At 34.6% G+C, this 12,331-nt stretch overlaps 1 protein-coding gene across 1 annotated transcript in view; it reads left to right on the plus strand.

The window, feature by feature from the left end:
* The window catches only part of MS3_00009689 (uncharacterized protein), a 55,184-nt gene extending 43,211 nt beyond the window's left edge, over positions 1-11,973 (plus strand). Inside the window, exons 16-19 of the mRNA XM_035731248.2 lie at positions 631-729; positions 2,770-3,504; positions 4,380-5,035; positions 6,899-11,973. Of these exons, the coding sequence (XP_035588104.1) occupies positions 631-729; positions 2,770-3,504; positions 4,380-5,035; positions 6,899-7,204 (1,796 nt within the window). The 3' untranslated portion in view covers positions 7,205-11,973. The remainder of the gene's footprint in view (positions 1-630; positions 730-2,769; positions 3,505-4,379; positions 5,036-6,898) is intronic.
* Positions 11,974-12,331: the final 358 nt, after the last annotated feature.

Here is a 12,331-nt window from a genome sequence, read left to right on the forward strand (position 1 = left end):
CACTTATCTTTTTTTATACATTTCAAAATTCGTCCACTTTTCAGTCAATTTTCGGTTGATGAGGTTGTGAATCTTCATCGATTGAAACGTATTTGTGTACACTTAATCTATCATTTGCCTTGAGGTCCGATGCTTGTTGGAGCAGAAGTCAGATGTAAAATAGCTAGGGACTGCTAAACTAAGACATGGCATCAGCTCATGAATTCATTGACTGTTAATCTGAGTCATGTTGATAAATGCAGACTACCTAATTAGAGTGTGTGATAACGACGATACATGATTAAACACTTTATGCGACATGGCACAGATACATTATTTATCTTTCTATCGATCTTCAGTTCCATTATCCCTTCATACATACCTCTATACTTCATCTTTTCGTTCTATATTTCGAATGTTCAGTCGTTCTCATTATCGTTGCTGCTACATTACTTCAATATCTTTTTTTTAAAATTGATCATGTTATTTTCTTCCCGTTGTGCTAAGTCATTATGACAACTTGAGTCAACTCACATTTGTACCAGGCCCTTTGTTGATAATGAATATAATCATTATTGCTGAGCAATTCGGATGTAATATAATTGTTAAGAATATATATTATAGTATATGATATACATTTCTTTTTTTCAGTGGGATCTTCATCTTCTAACTCATCAGTGCCAGGGAATCAGCTTTATAATCATCCAGAGTTTTTACAACGGCAATTAGCTTTGATGGGATTACTTCCACGTAAGTGAATTCCGTATATATATATATATACTTCTGATGTGCCCATATGTGTATGTTTCCCTTTCGATTACCAATGAGTCTAATTTACAAGTTTACTTCTAAGTTATATGTGTGTGTAACTCATCAAATTTTCACTTGATAAGATCTCCGAACGGAAGAATGAGTGAGTGATAGATGTAAGAGCATGATTTTCACTGAGAATCATATTCGATACTCTAACATTCACTTTATTTGTTTTATTGATCCATCAATTTGGAATGTGCTACGGTAGTGTGTTCATATATGATAGATGTTTAGATAACTTTAAATGATTGGAAAAATAATCACCTGTTAAACGAATAGCGAAATGTTGATTATGTTACTTTTATTGAATACTGAAATAAAGATAGTTTAGTAAGCTCATTCAACTATTGTATTATTTATCTGCTCACTGTAATTTAGACACTTGATCCACCATGTAATTTTCTGTGTGAGTCTGATTGAGCACATTTCTGCACATCAATCTCTAATCTATTCTCCTGTAGGTTGTAATACACAGACAATCAATAATTTATCCATACTTGATTAACACTCATAAATATATATGGATTTTAACACTCATACACACACACACACACACTTGTTTTCCCTGTGTGCTTGCTTCCTGTACGCTTGCGGATTTTACCACTCTTTAACAATAACCTATCTCTATAAATAAATCTCGAGTCAATCCATAATTCTACTAGGAGATTTAGCCTGCATTAAATACTCAGTTAATGGGATACTATTGATTGGAGTCAGATATAGAGGATACTAGCCTCTACAATAGTTAACCTCGTAAATCCCAATGAATTTGATATTTTCACTAGGAATTCTAACTGAATGAACAATGCCTATTAGATGTTATTATTTGTTTATTTATTTAAACATATAAAGATAGTTACAAGGAGGCACCAAATATATATGCGCCACAATTCGTCATTTGATTTGTACAAGGGCTGGAATACTGCTCAAGCGCTCAAATCGAAACAGGCCATTGGAAAATAATAAATTTCGAGTTTTCTTCTGTGATTAAGAGATGAGGGGGGAGAGATAGTGTTATAACTTGGGACCTGTGTGCCCTGTTGATGTATAACGTAACGACACCGCCAATTAGAGAGCAGTGAATCATCGATCGGACTAATGACGCGTAAACCCGTACCAGCAGTCTAGAATACTTATCGATCCCGCTTCCTGCCTAGCCCAGCCTGTTAAGTCCAGAACACCAATCACAGCCTCTGCGATACGAATCATGTATTTCAGGCATATTGGGTTTATATACAAACCAAACAGACCACATCACACCATAAAATAGGAAACAACATTCGTACAAGATTTAACCAAAAGTGGCTGTGAATGTGGGAGGTAGTGATTAATAGACAGGGCATAATTCAAGAATGTTAGGTCGTATATTACTAGTTCATAGGTCAAAATAAAGCTCATAATACGCGGGACACGAATATGAATAGTTTAGTAATTTAATAATTATTATATAAATGTATGTGTATAGTATTGGTCCGTAAATGGATCCCAAAAGTTACCATTCATTATTCTTATCGGGATATGACAGATAGTTTATAGTTTGTTTCTTTAATATAAATACCCGAAAAACAATGTATAACTCATCTTTCAGCTCTACTCTAGTTCATTTGAGAAATTAGAGAGAAAAAAACACAATCAAGTCTTTGGTTATGGAGAAGTTTATGAAATCATTATATAAGATCGTATTATTCATAACTTTGAGGATCCTAACTAACTAGTAATCTACAACTACCAATACGATCCAATTGAATTCGATAGGGTTTAGTGAAATGATACTGTGTTTTGATTTGATTATTCCTAGATTTTCTTCCAACTTACTCATACACCAGTTGACATCATTATTCGTTGAAGTAGGTGATAGTTTGGCACATATCATCATGCATACAATTAGTGTATCACCAGTTGTATTGTCACTTTTTTTCTTCTTGTTATCATTATCCTCTATTGTAATTTATGAATTATTTATTGATTAATATGTAGCTGGTTCAATACCTCCTGAACATATGATGCCTATTACATCAGTAGAACAACGTGAAATTGAAGCATTTCAACGATTAATGACTGAAAGACTTGAATATTTAAGAAATACTACAAATAATAATAATCCACAACAACAGCGTACTATAACTCCAGTTGAACAAATTTATCAACATCATCATCAACAACAAGAACTTTTTGCTACTGCATTTTCAGCTGAAATGGCTTCAAGACTTGAAAGTATGTCTTCGATTTATTCAAATCAAGATTGTCTATTCCCTTTATCATTTAATTTATCACATTGTGAAACTAATAATGGTGCAATGACATCTGCAGTGAATAGTATATCTACTCGACCTACAGCTTCTGTTCAATTACCACAAAATACACGTTTTCCACAATCAATTCAATGTAATACTCCATTGTTAACTAATCGTTTTCCTACAAATCATTCAGATATTCATAATATCAATAAAACACCACCAATGGCACATCATAATTCTTCATATTCTACATCTCGTGATAGTTCTACAAATGTAAATGTTAATATTTCACCTATGTCATTAAATGTGGTACCTACACGTGCTCAACCAAATATACCTTTTAGTACACCTATTTCTCATGGGACTAATCGATCAACAACACGTAATTCAAATACTCAGTCATTGTCATCATCATCGTCTTCTTCCAATTTACAGGAACAAGTATTGAATGCTGCTAAACTGGCTATGATGGCTGGTAAGTTCTTCTTTTTATGATGTTAAATCTCTGTAAAATTCTATGTCTCACTTGATTGTTTTGACAAATGATCAAAAATTTTTAATTAAAATCATTTAAAGTTGATCTTAGTAATCCTGTTGAACTCTCCATGTCCACCAACCCGATTAAAGCACCGGACATTCGATTTTCATCCTCTCAATTTCGTAAACAACACCCGTTGTGCGAGAAGGCAGTGAGTAGGACTTTCCTGGCAGTGGTTGTATGCACGCGGCCATGTGAGAACTTTTCGAGTAGGAGAACTGACTCTCCCTACTCTCGGCCGTACCAGGGCTTTTGAGGGCACTTAGACTTAGAAATCATGGGGGGGGGAATGAGTGAAGTTTCAGAATAAATGGTGGTTTAAATCGGTTTCACGAGAATGTGCGTTACGAAACTATTAAGGTGATATATGTTATCATAAAACATTGTTCATCTTTGAGATAAATTTCTTAGTCCAATGTATCTAAGCAATGGGAATTACGATTATACAAGAGGCCGGAATTTATTTTATCTAGTTTATAATGATTAGAATTATCCCATTGTTGGTATTTTGTATAAATTTTAATCAGTCTTAGTTGGAGTATTTATTTCAGGATTCGAACCCAGTAGCTAAGTAGATAATGCGTTGGTATTTGACGTGAATGATACTAAGTTCGAGCCTCGAAATGATCATTAACTCTAGGATGGAGGTACATCCAGATAACGAGTCCTAAATGGAACGAATCGACTTGCGTCCTGGATTTCTCTGCTAGCCACATTTCATCTATTTTATATCGAACTCAATTTATTTTTTTATCATATTAGTTAGATATTAACTTTAAAGAAAAAAACTTATTTTGATTATAAATTTATAGCTAATATGCAGTCTGATCCGAACAAAGCATTAACATTTGCAAGTTTAGCTGCGGCAGCTTTCACAGAAATGGCATCATCATCACAAGATAAAAAGTTACCGTCACGTAGTAATGATCATTCATCATCATCTCATCATTCGTTGTCTGGAATTCAAGAGAATTTATCACAAAGAAATATGAATATTTCAACATCCAACATGAGATTACGTTCTCCAGTCGGGAGTAGTAGTGGACAGTACAATTCAGATTGTAATAACAGTATTCCTACTCCTGGTGTTGTACTCTCCAATTTTATGCATCAAAATACACATAAAGAAAGACGTCGTCAGAATAGTCATTTAGCTTCAAACAATATTGCATCTCATTCACCTGGTGTAGTATCTCAATCATCAAATCGTTTACAGTCTCCTCCTGTACATTATTCACATTCAGAATCCCGATCATTTAATAACGATAGTAATAATAATAACAATAATAATCGTACACCAACTCCGGCAGCTAGTCGTATACATCAATCTCTGTCTGGTAATAATGACTCTTCATTTGTCGTTGGTCCCACAGTACCTGGAGGTGTTGGTGGGATACCTCCGGCACAATTAGCGCAATTAGCTCATCTTGCTCAAATGTCTGGTCTTCCGCCTGGTTTTTCATTTCAGGTAAATAAGTTTCTAGTTTGTTATTAGTTCATTTTTATTTTTCCTATTTTTTGTAATATTTACATTAATGTATGAATGAATCAGTGCTTCAAATGACTACACTTAATCACGTCAGTCAGGGTTATAACTAATTTAGAGGCTGGTACAAATATGCGTTAGCCGAATTTCTCCTATCGCTGACAGTACGACTAGATGAAACTACCTAGACAAATATTAAAGGTGTCGGTGTAGACGTAGCAGGAATAATAATGAAGAAGATTGGATATTTAGAATATGGTAGACAGAAAAGGTATATATAAAAGGAGATTGAATAAGACAAATAGTTAATACACCTGAACTATTGTGAGTGGTTCAGATTTATTGTATTTAAAGTCAACACCCACTAATCTCGTGGATCTCAACCAGATAGTCCTAATCAACCAATATAATTCAGTGACTTCATGAACTGATGCTAAATCTTAGTTTGGCCACCTCTAAATTTCTTCCAACAGATTTCACCAGTAAGCACCGCTCATCGAGGTAGGCAGTCGTTAGGTATACGTAACACATATCCTAATCACCTCGGATGATGAAAATTCATCACCCTATCAACCGATTTCGTACCTTTGCTTAGTACTCTACGACTAAGTTCAACAAAGCTCACTCGGTCGTTCCACAAAATGGATCCAATGCTTCGAAGACACGAAGATCATAAACCTGTAGTCTACACATGTTCTCTTATATCAAAGACCATGATTTAGTTCAGTTAGATTTATTCGTATTGTCGATGAAAGTTTGTCTACTACTGTTTCGGGCAGAACAAGCCCGACAGTCATTACTTATATATATATATATATATATATATATATATATATCGCAACATGACTCAGTCCACTTGTCAGTGACTTCCTGGATTTGTGCCAAGTTTTGATCTGACCGCCCCTAGCTTTCTTCCAACTTGCTCGTACACCATAAAACATCGCATGTTGGGGCAGTCGATGGTTGGACATACGTAACACATGTCCTAGCCATCTCAACTGATGAAGTTTCACTACTTCACTAATTGATTTACCATCCTTACCTAGTACCCGGTTTCTAACAACTGCATTACTTACTTGTTGGTCCCAGGATATACTTCGAAGACACCTATGATCGAATAGTAGTAACCTACGAATATCCTCTACTCTTACCGGCCATGTTTCACTGCCATAAAGTAGGATGGATATCTCACCTACGTCATAAACTACCCAAGTCATGTGTGAACGCTGCTGTAGAGTCCAATACCATTCACCGCTTTATACATGGGACCCTGGCTTATAGGTTAGAAAGTTCAACTTTCAAACACAAAGTCCCTGGTTTTATTTTGCCTGCTTTAGTTGAAATGAAATGTGTATCGAAGCCAGATATTCAAATTTACGCCTGACAAATGAGTCAGGAAAAAAGCCTTTGAGTCTATTGGATTTCATTGGATTTTTCAATCAGTTTTACAGAAGATATCGACATCTACTATTTTGTAATTGTGTGTCAATCGTGTCTTCCCATCGATTCAAAGATATATTTGTAAGAAGGGGGTATTGTGGTCTCATGGTTTTCGGAGACTCACAACTTTCGCTGTGAAGCGTCACAACTTTATATAATGACCCTTCAATTCCCTAAAGCCCGGCGTAATTTAGTTTCTGTTTTTGTTTAGTTAGCGATTTTATCATGGAATACTCTTTCCATGAAGTGGAGTTGAAAATCATATGCCCGAATCGTCTTTCTCTGGGTTTGGGACTGACAGTAGCTCAATATATGGTTAGTTTTCAGTAAAGTTATCACTTCCTTTCTTATTTAACGAAACCGGTATTTTTGTCATCAGAATAAGTATGTTTTATATATTTATAGGATCCAGCAGTGTTGAATGCTTTCGCTTTGGCTGCAGCAGCAACCTCTTTGGTGGCTAGTGGTGCTAATCAATCAGATATGCTTACAGATACAAATATGTCAGCGAATCCAGTCGATCGATATCGGTCACCGGTCCCATCATACACATCTCCACAACCACATCAACAACGTTATCCTCCTACTAATTCACAAACGCAACAACAACAACAGAAATCGGCAGCTGCCGCAGCGGCAATGGCCAATGCTTTTGGTTTACAAAGTTTACCAGCTCAATTTAATCCACGCCTATCATCACAACCACCATAATTAAGACAGCAATGTAACAATATAAGTGTTGTTATTTTAAAGAAAAAAGAGATTAAAATAACTAACTAGCTACGAAGTACACACTATTTGATGATCAGGTTATAAAAATTTCCATATTACATTTCTACTATGTATTACTTGTATATACAGCTTGATTTTCCCTTCGCCTCTTCTACTTCTTCTTCTATTCATCTTTTTTGTTTAGTTATAAAAATTTCTAATGAGTGCATATATTTGTATGTGTGTGCGTAGTGCACTGGATGAAACCAATGTACCTACACTTTATATTCCCCTGTATCAATGGATTGAATGATAAATCCGACATATACACATACACATAAACGGCACAATTTATAAATATATCTGCTCACATATTCATCATAATTTTTAATAAATAATAAAAACCGATTGGGTTTTTTCTTGGTTTCTATTGTATGTTTTGATAAACGACAACTATGTTATCATTATTATGATTTATACTGAAAATTCAACACCATTCTATATTGGTCTTCTTTTTTTCTTTCCTCTTATTTGATATTATACTGAATAGTACAACTTATCCATTCATTCATTGTATGTAATCATTCTTGTTTGTCTTCTGTATTTGTGTTTTATTCTTATCATTGGAAGATTACTCTGTGAGATATGTTCACCGTCCTTTTCTTGACCCTTTTTTGCGCATATACTATATACATTGGTATTCTCATACGATGTGAACTACTTACTTAATAATAATGATAATATAAACAATATGTAGTGTTCGTTCAGTCTTATTAATGTTAAATACTGGATAGTGAATAGAAAAGGTAAATCAGTTGCATTAGTTCAAAGACAAATGAGAAGTATGAGATGTTGACGTACGCTTGTTATTAGTCAAGATTTAAATTTACTATCTGAGGTAAACAAATACATATTAATTGGTGAGTTTGTGCATACATTTCTATCCAGGTTAGTCAATTGCAGCTGCCTACTTTTGATTTTTGCATTCAAGTAGCTGCTTTGACAATAAGCGTATATATGTCAGTTTCAGAATCGGACGACCAAACAACACGAAATATAGTCTAAGATGATAGTGTATTTGCATACATTCCTAGTTATTTTCTATAATAAAGAAACAGTCAGAAATATCAAATAGTTCCAAGTTAACATTTTTCAGGGGTTAATTTGATGCCACGAGAATAATGTACGTTTATTTATTTTGATTGTCTTGACATTACATTTTCCTAACAACGAAAGGTGTTCACTAACTTTAGTTGCAGAATCACCATAGATCGGGTCGAATACAATAGACAGAGGTTCTCTACATTAGACGTTCTCTTCATTGCTCTATTCAGTCTATCACGTAGTACATCACCAGCTACATCTACATTGAATTGCAGCTTCAAGAAGAGAGATTTCTTACTAGCCATTGATGTTTCTTCAGGAAACCCTGTGAATAACCCATTTCAATCAACATATTATGTAGGAGCTCTAATTCCTTATTAATTGTATCGACTGAGCATATCTTAATAGCTCTCCCTGCCAGACATTTGATTAAGTTTCTCTTATAATCGAAATTTAGTCGGATCATTCAAAATCGAGTTCATTTTATCAATGTAATTGACTTTGATCATTAAAACCACTCCTCCTCCTTTGTCTGGCTTGCTTATGATTAAAGTGTTGTCTTTCCTAAGCATATCGCTGCTATTTGTTAAGTGGAGTTTCCACAGTACACTTACTATTTTTGTATTGTTGGCAGATGTCCACCACGTAGTCTTAAACCTAGTGAGTTCATCGAGTGAAGTAGGCACAAAATCTGTTGTTTGTGTAAATAGATTTTTAAACTGCACATCTGTATCTAGTTGATTTATTTTATTTCCATCAACCTCTCTCCTTGAAGCTGCAATTCAATGGAGATGTAGCTGGTGATGCATTACGTGGTAGACTGAATAGAGCAACGAAGAGAACGTTTAATGCAGCCAACCTGTCCATCGTATTCGAGCCGATCTATGGTGATTTCCCAACTAAAGGATAGGTTACCTGGTTGTGCCACTTCTCTTTGTATTTACGAATTCAGCTGCTTCCGTGGAGAAAGCTATATTGGGTGCACTACCAGACAAGTGAATCAAAGTGTTAGTGGACACCCCTTCGTGGTTAGGAAAAGGTAATGTCAAGACAATACGCAGCTCGGTTCTATCACACTTAATCGATAGCGATCATGTAGTGGACAGAAACAAGTCATTTAAAGTTATTTTGATTGTGTCTAGTACTGGGACGCACTTATATCTGCCAAATTGATGTAAATACTATCCATTGTCATCTCTCTTTCGTTAAGCAGGAAATAATTATTCCAGCTTATGATTTCTGGCTACGAATATTTTCAAGACTGGTTTGAATCCCTTAGAGTGGCCGCTTGAATACTAGTTATTTGTTTATCTACATTGTATCCACTGGGATTCAATACGCCAGTTTCATTCCACTTTGGACTTCTCAACCAGCGCTTTCGATCGAATCAATATCTGTCAGGTGTCAAAACGGATTGGTTCCCATGTATTGAAGCATTTCTGTATTCCACTTGTATTTTTTTACTTTAAGTTCGTTGGTATTCATGCCAGTTACTGTCTGTTGTTTGATTTTAATTACTTGGTCCCTTGCAATACTGAGTTCTTGTATATAGAACACAGCACTCAATAACTCATTATTATCGACACTTGTTCATTTTCTTAAATATTTATACTCTATGCTTTATTATTGATACGGAAGACCAGTGCTATTTATTGTTTAATCGATAAACGTTTCCAGCCTAGTTTTCTAAGATAATGTTTGCAGGAAATGAATTCCACTATGTCGTATGATGAGTGGTTAATTAGCATTAACAGATAAAAACTATTTATGTGAAGTTTTGACGAATGGTTTACCAGTGCTTATACGTTAATGTGCCCGAAATGTTTTTAGAAATGAATCTCTGTGGACCAATAAGTGATTGGTTATCTGTAGTTCAATGAATAACACGTTGGGTGCTGGGTTCGACCCCCGGTATGGATACAGGTAACAAATAGGATGAAACGCGTGTCCTGAATTTCACATTTTCATCTACTCTGTAAGTTTTTTGAAGAAGTAGTTATATTAGGGCAGTCTGCACAACAAGCACACATACTAACGGTATTCAAAACTCAGTCCTGAATGTTGACAATGGGATAATTCAAACCCTTTCTAATTATGCCATAAATAAGTTGTGAGTTTCTCACTGATATTTACATTTATCGACCTCGATAGTCTAAAATCGTTCATACAAACAAATCATGTGCCTACCAACAGCACATGGGCAAGAATTATTTGACGCGATAAAAAGTTAAATTGGATAACTTGGTTGGTGCAGTTGAACTGATCAGTCAGCCGGTAATTTTACGTCTGATCTCTTCTTATCACTTCGCATCCATGAAAATTTCCAAATATCACATAATTCGGAAGTTGTAGAGGTGTCACCACTGTTTTTACACTACCAGGCTAAAACAATTGAAATGATCCAACGAGTGGCCTACTAGTTCTGCCTTTCAAGCTAAAATTAAACACGTATTCGTTTTCCAACTTTTTCGAGACTAGGAATATGTTTTAGAAGATACCGAATATCTTAATTGATCCTCTTAAACGGTAGTACGTCAACTCTACTACACTATCAAAGTAATTCAATCTTTAGGTAAATAAGAATTAAATATATGTATTTAGTGTAGCTGAATTTGAATAGAAATAGACAACTGAACACGTCTTGCCAAGTTTATTGTATGTAACAAAGGTATACTGACCTATTTTAAATACTGTCAATAAAAAGTAAGTTTTCTACGACCGCCATTTACTTTACACCAGTACTTAAATTCTAGCACGGGTACACAAGTTTATTGAGACAAAACTTTTCAAAATTCTCTAAATTGATAATTAACAGCAAGGCCAATATAAATATGTGGAAATTTATTTTGAAAGTTTAGAACGGAAGTCCAAGTTAAACTGGATTATTTTTCACATATAGTCAGACTTGATCAGGCGTATAAAACTTAGGTCACAAATTAAGTCCTCTTTCTATTTACTTACATGACTAAACATATACCTACAATCTATCCAATTTCGATGAATTTGGATACAAACTTTATGTTCCAAGATAATGGAAGAAAGGAAAATACAAGAATTCTGTACAAATAGACTTTAAATAGAGGACACTACAGTAAAAATAAGACAGACTCTTCACGTTTAAGAATTATGGCGCTGAGTAGTACTTATTTTACACGAACACAAATCAAATTCTAGCACTTCTAGAGCACTGAAGATTTCTATAAACAGAGACATTGAGATTGTCAAAAAACCATGACAAAAAGGTACTAACTAATGTCTCGAGTTGCATACAAGCGAATACAAAACCGATCAAAATTAGCAGTGATAGAAATTTACAGGTTGGTGTTACTACTCACCATCTAGTACTAGCAATTATCATCAATATGTGAACACTCAGAAAAACTGACTTACTTCAATAAAATTTTCGAACCTAATCATTTTGGTGTAGTTACTTATCTACATTATCTGAAGTGCTCAACCATCTGAATAGTAGGTCCTCTGAGAAACAAATGGTACTATAGTTCTACCTTACCGTCAAGATACAACAACTAGATAGATTTTGATACAGTTACGTACTCCTAAGACCATTTTGATTATGTAGTTTACATTAGGAATACTCTCGTGAAATCTTGATTTATCCTGAAGTAAATTTAAACTCTATAATGATTTTAATAATTATGTAAAACCTGAGAAGCCTGTACATCTCACATTTAATGAGTCCACCATAGAAACGCTCAAATTACTCCCCTCTACTTATCACTTAACAAATATATTGTTCCTATCCAATAATCATATGTCGTAAGCATAATTTGTTGACAGACAATAATATATTTAGGGAACTCTTACTGTGATGATACTTTTTATGATTCAACCCATAAACTCAGTGTAAATCTGTACAGTGCCGTTCTTCAATGGTAGATAATGAAGATAACGTTGTACCTGGACCTCATTAGGAAGAATAATCTTTGTATATTTCTCTGATCACTCTTGATACAAATAACAATACAACTAACAGACTGCATCAAATCGCACATAACGGACATT

This window comes from Schistosoma haematobium, chromosome 7, assembly GCF_000699445.3.
Source record: "Schistosoma haematobium chromosome 7, whole genome shotgun sequence".
Lineage (NCBI taxonomy): Eukaryota > Metazoa > Platyhelminthes > Trematoda > Strigeidida > Schistosomatidae > Schistosoma > Schistosoma haematobium.